The 25,111-nt window shown below is 43.0% G+C and overlaps 1 protein-coding gene across 1 annotated transcript in view; it reads right to left on the bottom strand.

Moving 5' to 3' along the window:
• The window catches only part of AKAP12 (A-kinase anchoring protein 12), a 101,580-nt gene extending 92,443 nt beyond the window's left edge, over nucleotides 1-9,137 (bottom strand). The window contains exon 1 of the mRNA XM_039240938.1: nucleotides 8,839-9,137. Within this exon, the coding sequence (XP_039096869.1) occupies nucleotides 8,839-9,003 (165 nt within the window). The 5' untranslated portion in view covers nucleotides 9,004-9,137. The remainder of the gene's footprint in view (nucleotides 1-8,838) is intronic.
• Nucleotides 9,138-25,111: the final 15,974 nt, after the last annotated feature.

Raw genomic sequence — 25,111 nt, 5'->3', positions numbered from 1 at the left:
GGGACTAAGGTTAGGCAGAATGAAACCACAAGGCTGTCCATACTCGACCCCACTTTTTTTTTTTATGTTTTTTATTTATTTCTAGGAGAGAGAGAGAGAGAGACAGTGTGAGCAGGGGAGGGTCAGAGAGAGAGGGAGATACAGACTCTGAAATAGGCTCCAGGCTCTGAGCTGGCAGTCAGCACAGAGCCTGACGCGGGGCTCAAACCCACGAACCGTGAGATCATGACCTAAGCGAAAGTCGGACGCTTAACCGACTAAGCCACCCAGGCGCCCCTCGACCCCACTTTTTAAAAAAATTTTTTCTTAATGTTTATTTTTGAGAGAGAGACAGCGTGAGCAGGGGAGGGGAAGAGGAGGAAGACAGAATCTGAAGCAGGCTCCAGTCTCAGAGCCTGATGCGGGGTTCACATTCAAGAACGGGGAGACCATGACCTGAGCTGAAGTTGGACGCTTAACCGAATGAACCACCCAGGTGCCCCGCCCCATCCATCCCACTTTTTAAAGAACATCACAGAGAAGCTGCATGGAAGACAAAAGCCTTTAAACTTGCATTAATCCGTGTACTAAGAGAAATCTAACAGGGCCCGGGAAAGATCTGGTCGTTTCTGTGCTTTGAGCACCTATCTTTTTTCTGAGAACTCACATTTATTCCAGTGCACACAGCCAGGCTATAGTTTGTCATGGGAATCAGAACGGAAGCCAGGGGAGAGCCTTCGGCCTATTGTTTCCCCAGGAGTAGAATTCTGCTGCCCCCCCAGACCCACATTCCAACATTTCATGGATCAGAAGTATGAAGAAATTTCTGGCAACTGGATGCTTTTAGACTGTTCCCGGAGGAGAAATTTTAAAATTGATTGCTAAAGAAGTAGGTCACTGTCCAAGTAAATAAAATTAAGACCGTTTACAAATTTGGGAAGAAATCAGTAAACACAAGCAGAACCTCGGCCACTTTTTTACTTTTTTTTTTTTTTAACATTTATTCATTTTTGAGAAAGAGAGAGAGAGGGAGACAGAGTGTGAGCGGGGGAGGTGCAGAGAGAGAGGGAGGGAGACACAGAATCCGAAGCAGGCTCCAGGCTCTGAACTGTCAGCACAGAGCCCGACACTGGGCTCGAATTCACTAATCTCAAAATCATGACCTGAGCCAAAGTCATTTTCAACCGACTGAGCCAGCCAGGCACCCCCTTTTTTACTCTTAAACGTGCTTTTCCCTGTTTTGAATAACTTTGGGGTGGGGTGGGGAAGTCTTTAAAAATTAACAGTAACAGGGGCGCCTGGGTGGCTTAGTCAGATAAGCGTCCGACTTTCGCTTAGGTCATGATCTCGCGGTTGTGGGTTCGAGCCCCGCATCGGGCTCTGTGCTGACTGCCAGCTCAGAGCCTGGAGCCTGTTTCAGTCTGTGACTCCCTCTCTCTCTGACCCTCCCATGCTCACGCTGTCTCTCTCTCGCTCTCCTAGAAATAATAAATTAAAAAAAAAAAATAAACAAAAAAATTAACAGTAACATAAACCATAGCCTTCAATGCTCTGGAAGCCAGTTTGGTTCATGATCGGGTGGCACAGAGAAGAACAGCATAGGGTCAATATACTCGAGGACACTCAAGTGCCAACTTGGGTGTAGAAGGGCAAATATTAGCAAATCTGCCCTGCACTGAGGCAAATCATCCAAAAATCCGTGCTGATCTTCAGAGTGGGGATGCAAAGTGTGTAACATCTCCTTCGAAAGTAAATTTAGCAAGGGCTATCTAAATTTTAAATGCATATAAATGTTCTGAGCAAGCAATTCCACTTCCAGAAATCTATCCCAGAGACACATGTGCACACACACAGAGATATCAGAGCTAGGACAATCCCTGTGTCGATTTAATAGAGCAAGAGACTAGGAAACAGTCAATGTAACACACAGGGGACTGGTTAGACTTATACTGAATTTCAACACATAAAGGGAAATTTTATGTAGCCATTAATAAGAATGCGGGGGAGGGGAGCAGGTTATGGTGGCTCAGTCAGTTCAGCATCCAACTCTTGATTTCAGCTCAGGTCATGATCTCACTTCATGAGTTCGAGACCCACATCGGGCTCTGTGCTGGCAGCTCAGAGCCTGGAGCCTGCTTTGGATCCTGTATCTCCCTCTCTTTCTGCCCCTACCCTGCTTATACTCTGTCTCTCTCTCTCTCTTTCTCTGTCTCAAAAATAAACATTAAAAACATGTTTTTAAGTAAAAAAATAAGACGTTAAAAATTTTTTTTTAAAGTGCACAACTCCTGATCTCAGGGTCTTGAGCTCAAGCCCCGCGTTGTGTAGAGATTATTTAAAACATAATGGACCTGGGGCGCCTGGGTGGCTTAGTCGGTTAAGCCTCCGACTTTCGCTTAGGTCATGATCTCGCGTTTCGTGGGTTCGAGCCCCGCGTCGGGCTCTGCGCTGACTGCCAGCTCAGAGCCTGAAGCCTATTTCAGAGTCTGTGTCTCCCTCTCTCTCCGACCCTCCCCTGCTCATGCTGTCTCTCTCTCTCTCCTAGAAATAAATAAAAAAAATATTTAAAACAAACAAACAAACAAACATAATGGACCTATTCTTATTTATATACTCTACATGCATAAAGGTTTTGAAAGAACATGCTCAAAACCATTGGTTTCAAACTGTCACAGTGAACGCTTGGGGGTTTGGAGGTAATATGAGACTTTTACTTTTTACCGTACATGCTCTACAACCCAAAATTCTCAACCGGTAACGTTTTTAGAAGAATAAACATTAGGGGCTCCCAGATGGCTCGGTTGGGAGAGCGTGGGACTTTTGATCTCGGGGTTATGAATGCGAGCCCCATGGTGGGCGCGCAGAGATTACTTTAAAAAAAAAAAAAGTTAAAAATAAATCCTATTATGCAACGATTATAAATAAAAAAAATTAGTTCAATGAGAATAAACAAGGACTTTTGATCTTAGGAAGATGTTAGGATTTAAAAATGTCAGATTATAGTCAGTTTTAAATAACTCAATTATTCATGATAAGTAATATGAATGTATGGATAATTGAAATTATTATAGGTTATTTCCCTAATCCTTTTTAGAATTTGAAACAAAAGATTGACCATTCAAAACCCTACCCTTAGCATCTCTAAAAAAGTGCTAATTAGCAAGAAATAATCCAAAATCTAAATAGACAAGTCAAATAACTATAAGCATAGATTTTTAAAATTTAAATAAGCTCACACATTTATAAGATATAGTGCTTCTCCCTTCCAAACTCAGTTTTTTTCATATTTCCTATTATTTTAAAATAAAACATTCTAAATTATAATTTTTTCAAGTTACAAGAAAATGAAGAATTGGGTTCAATTTAGTTTTGTTTTTTTCTTTTTTTTTTTTAATGTTTATTTGTTTTTGAGAGACAGAGAGAGACAAAGCACGAGCGGGAGAGAGGCAGATAGAGAGGGAGACACAGAATCCGAAGCAGGTTTAAGGCTCTGAGCTGTGAGCACAGAGCCCGACGCGAGGCTCGAATCCACGAACCGTGAGATTATGACCTGAGCCAAAGTCAGATGCTTAACCGCCTGAGCCACCCAGGGGCCCCAGTTTTTTTTTTTTTTCCGTGAAATAAAAGTACTAATAAGTTTTTCTCAGTACTATAAATTTGAATTTCTTACTTCATGAATAACCTATCGCATACAGAATCACCAAGGCCAAGGATGTGCATCATTGAGCTTGATATTCCTTTCAGTGGTATTCTAGAATGCTGAGTTAAAGCTGATGGAGAAAAAGAAACAATTTCATAATACCATTTTTTTAAAATGTTTATTTATTTTTGAGAGACAGAAATAAGAGCAGGAGCAAGGGAGGGGCAGAGAGAGGGAGAGAGAGACAGAATCCGAGACAGGCTCCAGGCTCCGAGCAGTCAGGACAGAGCCCAACGCGGGGCTCGAACTTACAAACCAAACCATGAGGTCATGACCTGAGCTTAAGTCGGACGCCCAACCGACTGAGCTACCCGGGCGCCCCTCATAATACCTTTTTAAAGCAAAACATTTTATTTGTTTTATTAATTATCCGATAAAATACCAAATTAGAATAATCCTTATTCGCTTTAAAGTGATCTGAGACAGAGACTAGAGGGTCGAAAGTGGATTCAAAAGGATGCACTGTCATCATAGTGGGGGAGTATTTCAAGTGGAAATCTCGACTGATCTCACACATGCACTAGCCTACAAGGCTAGCAGAGATCGAAGGGACAGCACCGCAGTCCCCACAGGCTTTCTATCCTAGGTGATCATCCTCACACCGCCATCTCCAAATCTGGGAGGGACCGTGCTCTACTCAAAGCAGCACCTCTTGGAATCTGGGGGAAATCCATGGGAATGCAGGTAGCCTGGATCCACAAAACACCGCTCTGTTAACGCGTAATTCTCTCCTAGCCATTCTCAATTCTGGCCCTTTTATTTTAAAACTGGTGACATAATCACGGTAAGGTCATCTTCGGCCTCCTTTCCCATTTTGTAAACAGAAGCAAGTGGGAGGAAGCACCCTACCTCGGGCTGGGAAGAATTAAGAAATGCAGCTGGCCGGCCCAACTGTCTGTTTTCATGCACGGAGGGCAGCGACAGCCTTAAATCTACCAGTCAGACAAGGGATTCTTCTATTTGGGTACATCTTTATGTTCTGGTGGTTCACAGCTCTTGTAACCCAATGGACCAGAGCCAGAAGGAGTGAAGATTACACCGGCTGTACCATGATTACGTCCCCATTTCTCCACCTGCCAGGGACACTGGCCTCGCTGCTGCAACTGCCACTGCTCTGTTTCCAGCTCGGAAGTCACTGCTCGAGCAGGAAATACAAGAAGGATAATTTGGAGAATTATGACTGTCCAAACTTAACTAAGCTCAAGAAATCAACATTTAGGTGCATTCACTTTCGAACACCCCCTCTCTGTAAAGAGAGTTTTCCTACTATTCTTCCTTTCTAATCTTATATTCTAATAAATTTTTGCCTGCTGCTCAAAAAAAAAAAAAAAAACCCCACAAAAACAAGATTTCCTAGAAACTCTAATTTGTCATGAGTCATTCCACCCTACATTGACACTTGAGTAAAAATATACTTTCAAAGGGGCGCCTGGGTGGCTCGGTCAGTTAAGCATCTGACTTCGGCACAGGTCATGATCTTATCTTTTGTGAGTCTGAGCCCCACATGGGGCTTTCCACTGACAGTACAGAGCATGTCTGGGATTCTCTCTCTCCCTCTCTCTCTGCCCCTCTTACATTCACGCACAAGGGTGAACGCTCTCTCAAAAATAAATAAACTTAAAAAAAAATTGTGAACAGATCCTTACACTTAAAGCCCTACCCTATTAAAAAAATAAGAAAAATAAAAACACATGATTAGGGATCCTGGGTGGCTCAGTTGGTTAAGCGACTCTTGATCTCTCCGACTCAGGTCATGATTTCACAGTTCATGAGTTCAAGCCCTGCATCAGGCTTGCACTGACAGTGTAGAGCCTGCTTGGAATTCTCTCTCCCTCTCTGCTCCTCCCCTGCTGGCTTTCTTTGTCTCTCAAAATAGGGGTACCTGGATGGCTCAGGTCACAATCTCCCGGTTCGTGGGTTCGAGCCCCGCATTGGGCTCTGTGCTGACAGCGAGCTAGCTCAGAGCCTGGAGCCTGCTTCAGATTCTGTGTCTCCCTCTCTCTGACCTTCCCCTGCTCATGCTCTCTCTCTCTCAGAAATAAATTTTAAAAATTAAAAAAAAAAAACTTTTAAAAAACCTTTAAAAAACAAAATAAAAATAGATGATTGAGGCGTATGAAGCTTTATTTACTAATTGCATTTGGGTAATCTAATATTCCCGCCCCTGCAGTAGCCAAAATGGCCAAGTCTCAAGATGAAAACTGATAAATAACTGATTAAGCCATTTCACCCCAGAAGTTACATATATAAGATTGCAAAAGATTGAGTAGATTCCATTTTATTGAAATACACCAGATAAACCCAGTACTTGTGCTTCCATGCACCTAAATGTCAGGCTTGAGTAATCAAGTTTTAATGCTCCATTTGACCTGACAGGAATGATATTCAATTAGCGTAATGTCTTTTCAGGAGTGCTTACTCAGTAAATGACTGATAAGTAAAATTAACAACAACAAAAAAAAGAGAAAGTAAACTGGGTTGCTAAATATGCAGCATGCGTGGGATATAAACATCATTTAGATGGGAAAAAAAAATCTGTAAATAGCCTTCAATTAATGATCAGCATCCTACCAGGGAAGGGGAAGTTGTATTAGTCTAAATCCCCAACTGTCCACACACCCAGTCAAGGCAGCTTAAGATGTAATTCGTAACTAATTCAACCTACGAAGTGGTCTCACTCAAGCCACTTGCATTTATAATATTTTGTTCCTTTGCGATTAAAGACCATTGGAAATGCCAACGCTAACAAGCCACTTTAGTTCTAGAGAAATAGAAACCAAAGACCCCAAGTCAGAGTTTTTGCCAAAATATTCACTTGGTCTATTAATAACCGGACTAAACCAGCGGATTACTCACTGACACATGAGGCATATCACAATAATGAGGTGGTCAAAGGCTAAACTGTGGAAAAAGGAGAAGGACCAAGGTATTTCCCAGATTGACAGTGTCCAACCAAAGCCAGGAAGCCAGTACCATCCGACACGCCAGGCAGCATGTCACACACACGGGGGGACACTTGAGCAAAAACACAGATACGGTCCCTGTCCTGTGGCGCATGTGCAACCACCAAGAGAACACTTAGTCCAGTCACTAAACCCACAAATGGGGAAACTGCTGGAAGAAGGGTCCGTGGTGCTACCCGGGCCTGGAATGGCAGATGGGATCACTAGAAGGTCAGCAACTGGGGTTTAAGAGGGCAAAGAGGGGAGGCAAGAGCTATGTGCTGAGTCATTCTTAATTAGGGAGTCCTTTTGAAAAGACAGGTTTTCAAAACCTGAGTAATAAATTTTGCTAGTTGAAATGAAAAACGACGCCATTCTCCAAGGATACATGTAAGTGTATTGATTTGTCTCCAAATTGATACCTGGGCAGGATGCCAAAAAGTTCAATGATATTCTAGATGTTATTTAAGTCTTTTTTTTTTAAAGGAGGTGGCTTGGCTGCTTCAAGATGGTGGTGACTAGGAAAGAGGCTGGCTACGATTACGGAAGGACAAAGAGAATGGAAGGGATATTTTTAAATGAACAAATTCAAGTTAACCAGATTTATTTAACGGATTAAGTATCCTATTTCAGCATGAACTGTTAAGAAAACCTGTAGTAAAAACCAAGGAAAAAATGTCCCTGATTGCAAGCTTTTAGCAATTACACCTTTCAAACTACTTTCATTCCTGGACTCTAAATACTGCTTATGAGGCCAGTCGGCATCAAAAGGTGCTGTATGTATGGTAAGTATTAAACCGTGAGTCAGATCTCAACAGGATAGTACCTTACTTAAGCCCAAAGCTTAGCAACCTCTTAGAAAATTAGCTATTCCAAGGCAGCTGGTACTTGGTACTACCTACAGCTCTTGGGACCTCGAGTTTTACAAGTAGTTATAAGTTAAAGACTAGAGATTATCTAATTAAGAGCACTCTCAGCCCAAACTAGACTAGGACAGCTAAAGAGGTCAGACAATGAGATCACAGTTCAGTGAAATTTACCTAGATTTCAGGGAGGGAGGTTGTTTTTCACACCGTAGGCATCTATACTTCCTGAGAACTCTTTAAGGTCCTCACATTCCATATCCTCAGATACAACACATGGTTCGTTCTTTTTTTTTTTTTTAATATTAAATATGGTCATCCACCATCTTTCCACAAGATATCACAGAACAGGTTAGGTGAAGCCTTGCTAATGAACGCATTTGCTGGAAAACTGATTATGTAATAAAAACAAAATACAAGGATCCAAACAAGTCAAAGTATTGGCGGCGGTAGCGGCCAAGAGTAAATATTTCAGCCTTCAAGACTCACGGCTATAAAATACAACATTTCCAGGCGGTTCGGCACTGCCTCCATAGGCGTGAGTGCAAGGAATGAAGGCTCGGTTACGCGTCTGACCGCATCCTTCGAGAAGTTCTAACTTCTCCCCCAGTGTTTGTTTATCCGATGGAGTCCACAGGCAGTGAACCGAGCGAAAAGGGCGACGCTGCCTTGTTTGCGAAACCTGTCATTCGTTTTGGAACTGCAGCGTCCACCCAGGTTTTCTTTGGCTCAGGGCGAGCTACACCCCAGGCTTTCTCTGCATCAGGAAGGCGGTGTCTGCGCGAGCGCTGCCGCAGCGAGCCTGGGTACCAAACCCGGGTCGCTCCAGGCACGGCTGGTGCCAAGGACCCTACGCGGCGGAGAGCCCACGGGTGGCCGGCTCGCCCGGCTGCGACACGGGTCCTGGCCCAACAACAGTTGACTTTCCGCATCCGGGAGAAAGAGGGGCGGGGGGCACAGGACCCTCGGCCGATGGGTCACTTCCCCCTCCACCGCCCTCCCCGACTCCCCCCCGCAGCTCGTGCGACTCGGGCTGGGTCGCTCCCACCGGAAGAGTGCGGAGAAAGGCTCGGCCAGCGAGGGGCGGGGGGCGGATTTTATTACTGCGGAAGGCGCAGTCGCCTCCCCCGGAGACCCACGACAAAGATGCAAGCCCATGCGCCCGCTGCCGCTCTGGTCCCACCCCGACGCAAGGGACCCCGGAAAGCTGGAAAGAGGGGTGCGTGCTCCCGACTTTGCAAATGGGCTGGACGGGCCGGGAAGTTCTCGCAGGCGGAAATCAGAGGGACCCCCCTTCCTCCACCCCCACCCCTCCTCCCCCGTCCCCGGGGCAGGTGGCCCGGCGCGCCCGTACCTTGGTGGCGGGGTCGGCGGCGGCGATGGCCGGCTCCCCCGGCGCGCCGGGGGCCTCCTCCGCCGCCAGGCCGCCGCCGCCGCTGGGCTCGGGCTCGGCCGGCGTCGCGCTCCCCGCCTCCGGCTGCTCCGGGCTCCGCTGCTCGGTGGAGCTCCCGGCACCCATGGCTCTCCTGCGGTTCCCCCGCGCCTCGCTGCCCGGTTACACCTTCCCCAGATCGCAGGGGCGCGGAGAAGAGCGAGAAGCCGAGAGCCCGCGAGGTCCCAGGAACGCCTTCCTCTCCCGCCGTCCTCCTCCGAACGCGCCCAGACTGCGAATGAACGAGACGCACTCGCGGCAAACTCCTTAAAAGAAAAAAAAAAAAAAAAAAAGCCACCTCTTTGCCTCCTCCTCCTCCTCCCCCTTGTTTTTCCCTCGCTTCATCACATGAGCACAGCCCCGGACACGCCTTGCAGCAGCATCTCCCCCCAGGCTGCGGGACCAGAGGCGCAGCCCGAGCCTCGAGCCAAGGTCCGGGCGGGCAGCCCACCCCGACCCCAGGGCGCTTGCCATTCCTCAATGGGGACAGGAGCCGGGGAAGACCCACGGTTGCGGGAGGGCAGGGCAGGGCAGGGCAGGGCAGGAAGCCCCCCGGGGCGCTCGGATTTGCTCAGGTTTATTCGGTGGGTGGGAACCGGGGCCGGGCCGCCGCCGCAGCCCACTTTTGCCCTGGCCCAGCAGCGAACCCCGATCCGCACTAGCTTTCCTGCCGGCGGCGGCCCCCTCCTTACGTTTGTTCCTGCCTCCTCCCCGGGAGCAGGAGAGAGGGGAGCGCTCCTCGCCTTCCCGGAGTCTGACCATATTAGGACACCTCACGTGGCCGGAGCTGGGAACCGAGAGGTTAATGCAGTCAGGCCATGGATGAGGTGGGCCAGGCGGCCCCACGCTCGCCTATCATCCGGACCCGGTGATGTCAGGCGATGCCATCAGCCGCACTGGCTGCCCTCCTTCCCCGGGGAATTCGGGGAAGGGAGCCTGTGACTGGAAATGGGCCTGTCCTCTCTTGCAGGGCGTGATGCTGGAGGTCCAGGCCACTCGTCCCGCGCGCCATGCGCCATGCGGCGACGTGACGGTATAGACCTGTCCCTTTGCCATCGGTAGCTCTCCAGAGAGAGAGGCTTTGAATAATGTCAGCCTAGGTGGCTTGCGTTCTTACCCGTCATACTCTTGAATGTAATACTTGGTATATGAATGTAGCAGGCAGCCACCCATATTAGAACAAAATCGAGTTGTTAGCTGGATTAATTGGCACATAGGCATAAAAGTGATGGGGCCAGTTTCACCGGGCAACTAAGAGCCTTCATTTTCACGCATAGTTGGAAGAATGAAGAAACTCGGAATATCAACACGAGATGCATATCCCATACCCAGATTTTGTACAAGTTAGTGGAGAATTGATATAAGTGCCTAGTTCAGCAGTAGATTTCGGGCCTAATTAAGTGTGGAGTGTAATAACTGGGCAGATGCTGACCCAACATAAAAGTTTTCTAAATTTATCATTTTTAGTTGAAGAAGTCCATATAGGCCACTGTCTCTGGAATGTAATCCTCAAGAAGCAATATATTTGCAAAATGGTCGGGTTTTCAGAAGTTTTAAGCATTTCAGCCATTTCAACTTAAATTTTTACTACTTCAAAAACATTCCAGGACTCACTATGTGCCAGGCACCATTCAAAACACTTAGCATATCTGATCATATTTAATCCTTACAACAACTCGATGAGGTAGATCCTATTACTCTCATTTTACCAATGGAGTGGGGGAAAGTGGGCCCAGAGAAATTAAGTCAGGTGTTCGGGACTTCAGATAGACAGAAGAGCAAGGATTCTCCCCACGCAGAGCCAGTATTCAAGGCTTCACTCCCTTTATATAGGAAGCTTCCAGTGGGTTCTCTCCTTTCAGGGTTATTTGTAAAAAGTGGCATTTAGGCCTCACCCAAGATGTTAAAGGCTAACAATGCTATTAAAGCCTATCTGAGAATGACTGACGTCAGCATGTATGAAAATGTAACAGTAAGTTGTACAAACACTATCAGAATGTCCCATTCTGTGAGATTATACTTATTCCGTTCTTGGGAACTTCTAAACAAAGCTTTTCACATCTCCTAGCTGTTGAATCTTCAGATACAGATTGCAAGGTCAAAGATTTCAGGCCAACAGTATACCACCCCACATACTGAGAAAGATGTGGCCAGTGTCTGCTTAGATTAGCAATTGCTTGCTTTATGTTTATTTTCCAGGCCATGAACATGCTCATATTCTGATTTTTTTGGTAAGTAAATCTTATTTTAAGAAATATGCACATTCTAGGGGCGCCTAGACTTGGCATCAGGTCATGATCTCACATTTGTGGGTTCAAGCTCCACCTCTGACTCTGTGCTGACAGCTCGGAGCCTAGAGCCTGCTTTGGATTCTGTGTCTCCCTCTCTCTGCTCCTCCTCTGCTCATACTCTGTCTCTCTCTTTCTCTCAAAAATAAACATTCAAAAAATTTTTAAAAAGAACATTCAATGGAATAGAAGATATGCTATTCAGAACATTACAAAGCTCACACATGCATTTCTTTCTGTCTTTTTTTAAAGATTTTATGTTCTTTTTTAATGTTTATTTTATTCTTGAGAGAGAGAGAGAGTATAAGCAGGGGAGGGGCAGAGAGAGAGGGAGACACAAAATCTGAAGCAGGCTCCAAGCTGTCAACACAGAGCTTGACATGGCGCTTGAACTCACGAACCGTGAGATCATTACCTGAGCCGAAGTCAAATGCCCAACTGACTGAAGCCCCCAGGCACCCCAAGATTTTATGTTTTTAAGTAATCTCTATACCCAACCTGGGGCTCAAACTTACCACCCTGAGATCAAGAGTCACACGCTCTACCACTGAACCAGTCAGGCGTACCATTCATTTATTTTTCAACATGTATTTATTGAGTGCCTCGTAGGTGCCAAGCACAGAGTTACTGCCTTTTCATTACTGTGCTTCCCTCTCAAGGCTCTCAATCAAGGCACCAAGGTTTTCTTTGCTAAGGTTTCAGAGACACCTTTAGGATTGCTTGGATTAGTGTCAGCAATGGTGAGGAAGGCAGCTGCTCTCAGTTTTCCGCTTCTCGGTCCCAGGTTGTCAGTTACCCCGATTTCTCACCAGCAGCCCTTTCTCCTCCAAACAGCAGGACACAGGTGTCCCACGCATCCTCTCCCATGGGGCAGCTGACGGTAGAGTCGTTTCCTGTGAGAGTTGACACGCTCATAAAAACAGCTTGAGATTTCTCAAACACAAATAGACGTGGCCTGTATAGCAGGCTGAACTTGTATGCTGCGCGCTCGCTTCTCCAGAAAGACAGGACACGCGAGATCTACCAATAAAATTTAAAGCCATAGCTGGGTATCTGGTGTGCACACCAAAACATTTCAAATATGTTTGAAATGAATTCACAAACGTGAAACATTTTATGTCTGAGCTAATACAACCCCTTGAAAAAGCAATAATAATTACAATTATTAAAACAATGTAAAACCAACACTTAACTCTACCCCACAGATTCATTCCCTAGCTACAAAGCCTTTAGGCAACTTCCTTAGAATATGGAAACTCTTGCTGCATGTGGGTGGCTCAGTCAGTTAAGCATCCGACTTGGGCTCAGGTCATGATCTCATGGTTCATGGGTTCGAGCCCCACGCAGGGCTCTGTGCTCACAGCTCAGAGCCTGGAGCCTGCTTCGGAATCTGTCTCCCTCTCTTCTGCCCCTATCCCACTCATGCTCTCTCAGAAATAAATATACATTAAAAAAAAATTTTTTTTTTAAAAAGATCATGGAAATTCTTGGGGTGCGTGAGTGGCTCAGTTAGGTAAGTGTCCCACTCTTGGTTTCAGCTCAGGTCATGATCTCACAGGTTGGTGGGTTCAAACCCTGCATCCGACTCTGTGCTGGCACCACAGAGCCTGCTTGGGATTCTCTCTCTCTCTCTCTCTCTCCTCTCTCTCTTTGCCCCCTCACTCATGCTGCCTCTGTCTCTCTCAAAATAAATAAATAAACTTAAAAAAATAAAAGAACATGGAAATTCTTCATTCTTGAAACTACCACTTATCAGTTCACTGTATTCACTAAATCAGAAGCCTAGTATTTTCTGACCTAACTGCTTACATCAAGGTATTTAAATCATCTAAGGACTCAACTCCTACTCTCCTCTCTTGCATTTACAAATTATAAACTAGAACACTATAAGAATTAACAATTTTATTTTATTCATGACTAATAATCCAATATTCATAGAGAAGCTACGGAAAACGTTCAATATACAGATGAAGTTCAAAGGTCAACCACATGTAGACCTACATGAGACATATAGGCAAATTCTCTTCTTCTGAATGAAAACAAATTTATTTATTTTTGAGAGAGAGAGAGTGTGTGTGTGTGTGAGTGGAGGAGGGCAGAGAGACAGGGAGACACAGACTCCTAAGCAGGCTCCGGGGGACTCTGATCTCGAACTCACGAACCGCCAGATCCCGTGACCTGAGCCGAAGTCAGATGCTCAACTGACTGAGCCACCCAGGCTCCCCTATTCGTCTGAATTTAAAGAAATCTATTGCTTTGGGTTAACTATAAAGACAGCTTTTGGCATATCAGTTTCATTTACCAAGACTGGCTCCTGACCCAAATCTAGGATTAGGCCAAAGTAACAAAGAGGGCAGTGGGGTGGAGAGGAGTTAATCTTTTCTTTTAAATATATATATATAAAATGTATATTTTCCAGCCACTGTGGAAGCCTGTATAATAGAGGCAATTATTCACAGAGAACTAATCTAACATGGCTGCCACATTCTGTCCAAGACATGTCCAAATATAAACACACAAGAGAATGGATGCAGTTGAAATGCAGTCACTAATAAGGCAGTATAGCTTGGACTCCTAATTTTCCAGAGTTGGGCTAGTCTCTGCCCACTTAAGACTGGAACTACGATACAGTAAACAGTGTGCTGAATATGGAGAAAGGTTTCCCCAGGCACATATTGGGGAGGGTAGCCGAAGGTAACCCAAAGGTTCCTACCACCCAGAGCAGATCAAGTTACCATAATCCTCATAACTTCAAATCCCTTCACAAATTCTACACAGGCCCTGTAAGTATCCAATATATTTAAACATATATTTTAAGATATTAAATTCAACGAACTTTTATTGAGTTAAGTACCAGGCAAATGCTTGGGACTATCCAAGCTGAAAACTTGGGTTTCAAAAGTCAACATTGCTTATTCATAAAAGACATTGGAAACATACATTGTAAATTATTGAGAGATTTTTATGTTCCTCTATTAACTTGCATCCCTTTGTGAATTTTTTTTAAGTACACTCTACATCCCACCTGGGCTTGAACTTATGACCCTGAGATCAAGACCAACAGAGCCAGCCAGGTGATCCCCCTTTGTGAATTGTTTTTTTTTTTTTTTTTTTTTAATTCATGTCCAGTGCAGAGCCCAACATGGGGCTTGAATTTGCGACCCTGAGATCAAGACCTGAGCTGAGATCAAGAGTCAGATGCTTAACTGACTGAGCCATCCAAGCGGCCCCCTCCCTGACTTCGTGAATTTTTAATCTCGGGTCTACAATATGTTTGCTGTCTTTGACATCAAAAAATACTTCAATTGTTGTTTGCATGTGATTAACAATGAAAAGACCAAAAGGTGACCTGAAGAATTACCCAGGAGAGGCTGACTATTTTATCCTATTTTATAGAGCTTCCATCTAAATCTCATTTGACGTCCTGGTAAGATTCTGAATTCCTGGGGATTGATTTTAACTCTGTCAGCTGCTTTTTTTTTTAATGACTTCTTGTCACTCCTATAAATGCAGTATCTATAGGAGGAGTAGCTATGATAAATCAGAATAAAAGATAGAAAATCAATAGTGAAACTAAATATACTCCACCCCCCCGCCTTCCCTCCCCCCAATATGTTACTTCATTACAACTTCATTGGGACCATAATTAATTACATAAAACAGATTCCAAAATCTGCAGCTGCTTATGCTACTAAGTCAATGAAAACTTTGAAAAATGAAATAATCGTTTGGATGGGTTGTTTTGAATGTTATTGTGCTCTTTAGAATTCTTTGGAGAAAAAAAAAAGAATTCTTTGGAGAATTTGTGAGTAAAGTATTTGAATTTTACTTTCTAATAAGAATTTGTAACACAGATTATTTCAGAGAACAAAATTACAGGATGTTTTCCTAAGTAAAAACAATGAGTTAGTGAAAAGAATATCCAGAGTGATTGCAATATTCTATTTCAAGCAAAACTATACAGAACAGATTCCATGATTGAAAGTTGCCAACAGTCACCTAGAAAATTTTGTGACAGTTTATTGAGGTATAATTGATGTAGAAAGAACTGCACACATTTAAAGCATACAATTCGATGAGTTTTGATAAATGTATATATCCTTGGAACCGTCATCACAGTCAAGATAATGGGCACAATCATTTACCTAAAAATTTCTCCCTGTGCCCTTGTAACTTCTCTATTTAGCCTTTCTAGTCCTTCTAGACCTTCTCAGGCAGTCACTGATCAGCTTTCTGTCACTATAAAGTAGTTTGCATTTTCTAGAATTTTATAGAAATTCATAGAAATGGAATCATCTACTATATATGTGTATGTATATATGTATATGTATATATATTTCTTCATCAGGCTATTTTGATCCAGCATCTATAATTATATTGAGTTGCATCTATAATTATATTGAGTTACTGCATTTAACAATAGTTACAGATAACTTATTTAAAAATGTTTTTTGTTTATATGGCTTTTCTAAATATTCCGTAATGAATATGCATTTTTCCCTCTCATGTAAACATTTACGCATATATGCATGATATATGCATGCATATCCCATTAAAATCAGAGAATAATAAACCAACTGGCATTTGAGTCTGAATTAGAGCTGAAGACAATTCCATTCTGTATTTAATAAGTCTGTATTCACTTTATGTGCTTTTCCTGCTTCATATCATAATTCTAATCTGAATATGGAAAGATTTTTTTAAAGATAATTATCTTTACATAATAATTACTAGTTTGGTTGGGAATGAGGCATTTTTTTATCATAATTCTAAATTTATAAATGATAGCAAGGGTATCAGTAGTAATTTATTCATTTAGGTGGAAAATATTCTGTGAAGTATATTCACATACTTTATATGTTATTTTATAGCAATGTAAAATGACTTTTTAAAAAGTGTACCTTGGAGTGCCTGGGTGGCTCAGTCGGTTAAGCGTCTGACTTCAGCTCAGGTCATGATCTCTCGGTTTGTGGGTTCGAGCCTCGCGTCAGGCTCTGTGCTGACAGCTTGGAGCCTGGAGCCTGCTTCAGATTCTGTGTCTCCCTCTCTCTCTGCCCCTCCCCTGCTCATGCTCTGTCTCTCTCTATAGCCAAAAAAAAAAAAAAAAAATGTATATCTTAATTACTGATGTGCATAACCCAGATCAAGGTGTGTAAAACTGTAAAAATTATGACATTTTTAGCAATTTAGACCATTGTGAAATTTGGCAAAAATTGTATTTGGCCAAATTTGAATTTGGCAAAACAATTGACAATTGTAAACAATATTAACTTCACACTTTCTGTTATTGATACTAATTTTTGCATTTATTTATCAGATATCTAAAATCACTTAGGAAATTATATTTACAATATCATCTCAACTTTGATAGGATAAAAGCTGAAAACTTATATATGCATATATATTGTTTAATATATTGTTTAAATGTATCTCCGTTTTAAAATGATTTTTTTAAAGTATTTTTCATGATAACCCAGTCAGTATAATGTATTCACAGCATTGAATGATAAATTATACTAAAAATAAGTTTCATAAAGAAATAGACAAGAGGAGCGCCTGGGTGGCTCAGTCAGTTAAGCATCCGACTCTTGGTTTCGGCTCAGGTCATGATCTCATGGTTCCCGAGTTTGAGCCCCGCGTCCGGCTCTGCGTTGGCAGTGTGGAGCCTACTTGGGATTCCCTCTCTCTGTCTCTTCCTCTCTCTCTGCTCCTCTCTCACTCTCATGGCTCTCTCAAAAATAAATAAACGTTAAAACAAAACAACAAAAAAGAAGAAACAAGAGAAGAGAGCTTAGCATTGAACGGTGGTTCTCAAACTGAGCTGCACACTTGAATAACCCAAGAATCTTAACAAATATTGATACCTGCATCCCAGCCTCAGAGATTCTGATTTAACTGGTCCAGGGTGCAGCTGGGGACTGGGGTTGTAAAAATCTCCGTAGGTGATGCTAATGGTCATCTGAGGTCTAGAACCGCTGCTCTAGCTCTTAGGTTGCATTGATTTTCTTGGTGCTGCGTGGCTTCCTGATGGGCGTTCGCAATCAGCTAAGCGAGGATATGAGGGGAAAGCAATTTCCTTTTAGCACAGTTTTTTAATGATATTAGGAGAAGGGAAGTCCATGTTCTGGCATCTTCATAATTACACATATTCAATCTGTTCTTTCCAAGGAAATCAATCCACGTGGAAGTGGTCCAGCATAGGGCCCCATGGCATAATGAAGTTTGTCTTACAGTGGAAATACCTTCTAGTAAGACTGTACTTTTTCAAATCATGCCAAAGAAGATGGTTAGTCCACTATTGAGTTACAGATAAGTATAAAATTATCTCTAGGCAATCATATACTGCTTATCATATTCCTAGCCAGAAAACCATTAGGTTATGAAATACTGACTATTTGCTCCAAAGTGTAGAATTTAATCACCATAGAAAATATTTGGTCAGCCAAAACTCACATGCCTTCAGTCATGGAAATAATCAGAGTGTGAACTGATAAATATCTTAACTAGAGATAAATTGAAGAAAGGCAGAGATGTTGATCTAAGATTTCTTTTGCATTCCTGTAAGTTGACTTGCTAAATGCTTTTAAAACAAATATAAAATAATTTTTTAATAGTTTCAACAAACCCATACTAATATGAACAACTGGTTTTTCACAATTTTCAAAATTATTTCAATGGAGGGAAGATCTCCTTTTCAATAAATGGTGCTGGAACATTTGGACATCCTTAGGCAAAAAAGTTAACCTTGACCTAAGTCTCACACCTTAAAAAAAAAAAAAAAAAAAGAACTCAAAACAGATCATGGACTTAAACATAAAACTATAAGTTTTTTTTAAAAAATAAGAGTCTGGGGTACCTGGGTAGCTAAGTTGATTGAGCATCCAACTCCTGATTTCGAATCAATTCATGATCCCAAGGTTGTGGGATTGAACCCTACATCAGGCTCTGTGCTGAGCATGGAGTCTGCTTGGGATTCTCTCTCTCTCCCCAGCTTATATTCTCTGTCTCTCTAAAAATAAAAGTAAAAATAAAAAATAAGATACAATCTTAAGATGTAGAGCTAGGTAAAGAGTTCTCAGACTTGATAGGAAAAGTGTAAGTGGAAAAATGGGTAAATTGTAGTTCATCAAAAGTTAAAACTTCTGCTCTGCATACGACCCAGTTATAAGAATGAAAAGACAAGCTGCAGACCGGGAGAAAAACATTTCCAAACCACAAATCCAATAAAGACTAGTATCTAGAAACCCAAGAAATTCTCGAAATTCAGCAGTAAGAAAAACAAATGAAAAACCAACCAAACAAAAAATACCAAGCAATCCATTTAGAAAATGGGCAAAAGATTTGAAGACATTTGACTAGACAATGAAAAGAAACTACTGATCTATACAATAATCCAGATGAATCTCCAGAGAATAATGCTGAAAGAAAAGCGCCAGTCCCCCAAAGTTACATACTGTGTGATTCCACTTATATAACATATTTAAAATGACAAAATTATAGGCAGGGAGGAGAGTTTAGTGGCAGTCAAGGGTGAAGGAAGGGTGGAGGAGGAGGGAGGGTGTATAACTAATGCAACAAGATCCTTGCACGAGAATGCTCTGTACCTTGAGTGTATCAATGTCAATGTCCTGACTGTGAGATGTACCATAGTTTTGCAAGATGTTACCATGAGGGAAACTGGGTGAAGGGCATATGGGATTTCTGCATTATTTCTTACAACTGCATAGGAAAATAACTGGGGGAAAAAATATAATATATATATATATATATATTCTGTATTCTCAGATGGGCTAAAGTTAATATCCTAGATATCTGTTTTCATTCAATTTCCAGTCTCCTCAATGTTCCAGCATGCTTGAAATAACCTTTCAAATGAAAACTAAACCAAATTAGATGTCAACAATGTTAAGAGGTTGGTGTTTTGTTTTGCTTCTAAGGTTTTTAACTCTGAAACAATCGGACTTGATAAAATACAGAAACAATAGATTTCCTGACTCTGCCCTGACATGTCAATACACTCTTTTAACTCCTTGGTTTCTCCTGCCAGTAAAGAAGGCGTGGATCCACCTGTAATCATCTTGGCCAATGTCGTTTCCAAGTTCCTCTGCTTTTGAAGGGCCTCAGAAGAAACCGGATCAAACAAGAAATGTATCAAGAGGAGCAGTCACAGGGAGATCCGCTAAGAGGAACATTTTTCACTTAAGAACAGTTTCTGCAAAGGTCCCTGCCTTTTCTGCTTCTCTCATTACTAATGTTTAGCAAAATACAAACTGGAATCTAGCAATATCATATCAGATATCAGATAAAGAAAGATAAAAGAAATCAGATAAAGAATGGGAGGGGACACTAAGGTGTTTTAAAATGTTAATTTACCAGAGTTGGGGCGCCTGGGTGGCTTAGTTGGCTAAACATCCGACTTTGGCTCAGGTCATGATCTCTCAATTCATGAGTTTGAGTCCCACGTCAGGCTCTGTGCTGACAGCTCGAAGCTGGAGCCTGCTTTGATTCTGTTTCTCCCTCTCTCTCTGCCCTTCCCCTGCTTGTGCTCTTTCTCTCTCAAAACATAAATACACAATTAAAAAATGTTTTAAAAATGTTAATTTCCCAGAGTAAATTTAACTTCAGCAAAACTGAGCATGGTTTATATTTCTGGACTAAAAAAAATTCATATCCTCTTGGGCTTATATTTATTTATTTAAATTATTTCAAGAGAAAGAAAGTACAATGGGGGAGGGGCAGAGAGAGAGGGAGAGAGAATCCCAAGCAGGTTTGGAAGCCAGTAAAACATGTTGGCCTTCATTTGAGTTCTTCTTTCCTAAAGCTACAAACTTCCAGTCTACCTCCTGTCACTGCCTCTTTATATGTATATTTATTTTTGCTCTGGTGCAAACATTCGCTGCAGAAACTGTTGCTCCGATTTGAAGTCCCTTATCCCTACCCATCCTTTCCATCCTGCCTGAGCCACCCACCTCTGGCTCCCCCTGTCTTATATTACCAGGCTTCCTCATCCCCAGTCCTGGGGAATCCCAGCATAGACAGGCTCTCCCCTAGGGCTTCCTCACCCTTCCGGGCACCTCTAGCAGCCTGGATCACGTGTTCTGGAACTCCTAGACTCTTGGAGAAGTGAGCGCCATTTTGGGTCTCAGGCAAGGTGTTAGCAAGGAGGAGGGGCCGGCCTGGGGAAGCCCACAGACGATGAAATTTCTCTCTTGGCAACTTGAAACATTTTAAACTGGCATATTTGTCTTTTTTCTTTTCTTTTCTTTCTTTTCAAGTATGAAATAGGAAAATTTTAAACGTGCTGTGTTTCGCCAACCATTGTGGGGTCAAAAAATGATGTCTTGACCAATGGTGGGTGAGAATTTTGTCTATCGAGCAGTAGCCAAGACATGAGATCAATTATTCCTGGGTTAGCCACTTGGAGAACATTCTAGAGGAAGCAATGGTGGAAATAAAAGAAATTACAACCCATTTAATCAGTCTTTAAGACCAAGAAAATGAGAACTACTCGGTTTGAAATTAATCTTCTGGATATGATAATTAAAGCACCTTTATTTCAGATTATCTCCTCCAGGTGCACTCTGGGCTTATCATAAATTCTCACTACTACAGAATTCTGAAATTCTCTAGGGATTTTCCATGAGCAATCATTCCAAGTGGGAACAAAGTGCTGTTGCTAATAGGCAGGTTCTCAGAGGACTCAGAGGTGCAGAAAGAACATAAGAAAACTTATAGTTGTATGGCTTTTTGTCATTGTTGCTTTTTGGGTTTTGTTTTAATTTTTTAAATTTATTTTGAGAGAGAGAGAGAGAAAGCATGCATGAGCATGGGAGGCGCAGAGAGAGAGGAAGAGAGGGAGTCTCAAGCAGGCTCCAGGCTGTCAGCGCAGAGGCTGACATGGGGCTCAAACTCAGGAACAGTGAGATAAGACCTGAGCCAAAATCAAGAGGTAGCTGCTTACCAGACTGAGCCACTCAGGTGTCCCTGAATACCCATTTTTTTTTTTTTTTTAATTGATGGTTGAGGCGCCTGGGTGGCTCAGTGTGTGTTAAAGGTCCAACTTTAGCTCAGGTCATGATCTCATGGTTTGTGAGTTTGAGCCCCGCATTGGGCTCTGTGCTGACAGCTTGGAGCCTGGAGCCTGCTTTGGATTCTGTGTCTCCCTCTCTCTCTCCTCCTCCCCAGCTTGCACTCTTTCTCTCTCTCTCTCTCTCTCTCAAAAATAAATAAACACTAAAAAATTTTTAAAAATTGTTGGAGTATACAGTCAGCAAGACGAGACTGGTCTCTTCCAGATGCACTCTGGGCTTATCTGAGATTCTCTAGGATTTACTAGGGAGCCACCTAGATTCATTAAGGCAAAGAAAATCAGTCTTCTTCACTCAAGTCCATAGAAAATGACTTGTGCTTTATAACCAGAAATTCAGAGCTGCCATCAGTGGCTCCTTGTTAATTCATTTACATATCTCATGGCTCTTCAAGGGGGGGACCACATCTTATAGATTTTTATTCCCCCATGACCTAGCACAGTCCTTGAAAATGTCGGAGAATTGTAGACAGAGTCAACTGGATTGTGAGGGGTTTGAGGGGATGGAGAGAAGCTGTTGCTGTTAATTTGCATGGAGTTGGCCACGTGGTAGCTGTGTGACTACAGGTAAGGTATTTAATCTCTCTGTGCTGTGGTTTACTCAGCCATACAGTGAGAATAATATTAATTATAAGGACGAAAGGAGTAATTGTGAGGATACATATAAAAAGCTGAGAACAGTTCCTGGCACCTAGGAAATGTTTCCAAAGCAGGATTTCTTCCTTTCCAGAACAGTGGTCTCCAGTCTTTCTATCACTCTTATCAATTAAAAAAAAAAAAAAAATCATTCAGCTTCAACACATGTATACATTGTTTATTTAAATATTCTTATTTATCGGGACGCCTGGGTGGCTTAGTCGGTTAAGCGTCCGACTTTCGCTTAGGTCATGATCTCGCGGTTCGTGGGTTCGGGCCCCGCGTCGGGCTCTGTGCTGACTGCCAGCTCGGAGCCTGGAGCCTGTTTCAGTCTATCACTCCCTCTCTCTCTGACCCTCCCCTGTTCACGCTGTCTCTCTCTCCTAGAAATAAATAAAAAAACATTAAAAAAAATATTCTTATTTATTTATTTATTTTTTTAAATATTTTATTTATTTCTAAGAGAGAGAGAGAGAGAGACAGCGTGAGCAGGGGAGGGTCAGAGAGAGAGGGAGTGACAGACTCTGAAACAGGCTCCAGGCTCCGAGCTGGCAGTCAGCACAGAGCCCGACGCGGGGCTCGAACCCACGAACCGCGAGATCATGACCTAAGCGAAAGTCGGACGCTTAACCGACTAAGCCACCCAGGCGCCCCAATTCTTATTTATAATGTTCCATTTATAATGGATATTAATCCATACTTTCGAGCATTGATACTACAAAGCAAAATGCTACATGTTATTTTGCCAGCATTGGACTGCATGCCTGATAGACTATGGAGATTAGGTTATAAAAGACCTTGGCTTCCCTCTTGGATGTACACTCTCCCCATCTCTCTTCTCTCATCTCCTACTCTGAGGAAAGTAGGCTGCCATCTTGTAAGGCGACCAGTGGAGAGGCCCGTGTACTGAGGGACAGAAGCTTTCTGCCAAGAGCCAACTAGATGCCCCCCAACCGCCCTGAGAGGGGGCTGAGAAGTGGATTCTTGAGCTCCAGATGACCCCACGGATGACACTAACCCTGCTGATAGCTTTAAGGCAACCTTACCAGAGACCCTGAGCCAGAACCACTCGGCTGAGCCATTTCCGGGTTCCTGGTCTTCAGAAATTGTGTGAAATTGTAAATGTTTGTTGTTTTAAGGTGATTAAAAAGGCTCCGTGTTTGTGTTTCAAGATCAAAGAAACTACCTTGGAATTTGCAAGCCCGAAAATGTTCGGCTATTTATAAAAAGAAGGTGGTAGGTTCTTATGACCAGTGGTCATTAGACCTGAGTTGAGGCCTTGGTATTTGTCATATCAGTTTGGTGACAGCCATGCTCTGCAAGGCTGCTGCACTGTTTTGTTTTCAGCAAGATCTGGATGGAGCTCTCAGAAGCAGATGTATGACGAGGAAATGAGCTCCCTGCGTGGCAGGCAGAGCAGTTTCACAACGAAAACATGGCTACAGAGAGGACCTGACGGCAAGAGGTGGCATCAACTGTGGTAATATCATCTGCAAATAAAAACTCAGAAGGTGCTCGATTCAAACCAATTTAAACAGGGCTGTTTGAGAGGCTCCCGAAATTTAGAAGATGAAGCTCAAGCAATACCTATTTTCAGACTAAGAGTGGAGTTGCAAATATATGTAAATTTCAATACTGAATTTTAATGAGGAATTGTCTTAAGATCTGGAGGAGTTTCTCTGGAGGTACATGAAGCGTTTGGAACAGCAACCGAGGAAGGTAAGCGGTGGAAAGTGACAGAAGTCTACTCTGTGCCAGTGGAACGGCACAGCACTCGAAATGCGGCAACTGAAATCAACATTTGCAAAAGACGCGATAGGTCGGCTTGAAGATGGGATGAGCAGGTCTCTCATATCCATATGGAAATGTGCGAACTACTAATAATTTGAGGAGCTGAGGTTTTAGAACCTTGGGGGTCCCATCTTTTCGCTGGAAGAAGTGCTTTACAGTGTCTCTGGCTTTTAAATGTGAGATTTCAATCCTCTCTCAGCTCTCATTTAACAAAATGAAGACTCAAGGATGAGACCTTTTTCGGTACTGTGATCTTTAATAAAGGGTGGCCCCTTCTTTCTGTTGTCAGAGCAAAATGAAAAAGGAGATCTCTTTTTTTAATTTAAATCCAAGTTAGTTAACATATTGTGTAATAATGATTTCAGGACTAGAATTTAGCGATTCATCACTCACATATGACACCCAGTGCTCACCCCAACAAGCGTCCCCCTTAATGCCCATCACCCATTCAGCCCATCCCCCACCCAACAGCCCACCAGCAACCCTCAGTTTCTTCTCTGTATTTAAGAGTCTCTTAAGGTTTGGGAGATCTTTTATGTTAAACTGTTATTTTAAAATTATATTTAAATTTAGTGACGAAGGACAGGCCTTGTATTTTTGTCTCATGTTTCATTACTTGGGTCCTCTGCAGTAGATGGCTACAAAGAGGCTGCTGTCCCTGTGATCTCTGTGACCTGCAGGTGGTCACCTGGTCACCCATCTGCTATAGGAGGCTAGTGGCTCTGTGTGTCTGTCCAGGTAGCGTCTCCCCACATGGGGGCTGTGGACACACTCTAGAAGAATCTGGCAACTCCTTTGTCTTTGTTCTGGTATCCAGGCACCAGGAGAGGCCAGAGGCCACTATCTGAACACTGGGCTAATGTCCCTCCGTGGGCTGCAGATAGTACCTCGCTTCAACATGAGGCTTGACCCTGAGGTCAAGAGTCGCAGCCAGCCAGCTGCCCCTACATCTATTCTAGATTGAAAAATAAACAACCGGAGGGGCGCCTGGGTGGCTCGTTCAGTTGAGCATCTGACTTCGGCTCAGGTCATGATGTCGCAGTTCATGTGTTCGAGCCGCATGTCAGGCTCTGTGTTGACAGCTCAGAGCCTGGAAGCTGCTTCAGATTCTGTGTCTCTGTCTCTCTCTGCCCTTCCCCTGCTTGTGCTCTGTCTCTCTGTGTCTCTCAAAAATAAATACGAAAGAGTATAAAATAAAATGAAAAATAAACAGCCAGAAAGGTGAAATAATCTGCTCCCATCCCTCCAGTTCGCTGTCATTGTACTGACACTCTCAGCTGGCATCACGGACCATGAAGCAAGACAAAAACACACAGGAGGGAAAATCCTGGTATTCTTTTTCTAGGGATGGAATACATGTGTGCAAATAAAATGCCTCCCTGGAAAATAAATA

This window comes from Hyaena hyaena, unplaced genomic scaffold, assembly GCF_003009895.1.
Source record: "Hyaena hyaena isolate Hyena2069 unplaced genomic scaffold, ASM300989v1 scaffold_184, whole genome shotgun sequence".
NCBI classification, from domain to species: Eukaryota; Metazoa; Chordata; class Mammalia; order Carnivora; family Hyaenidae; genus Hyaena; species Hyaena hyaena.
The sequence above is the reverse complement of the archived record's forward strand: the minus strand, read 5'-3'. Positions and strand labels throughout refer to the sequence as shown.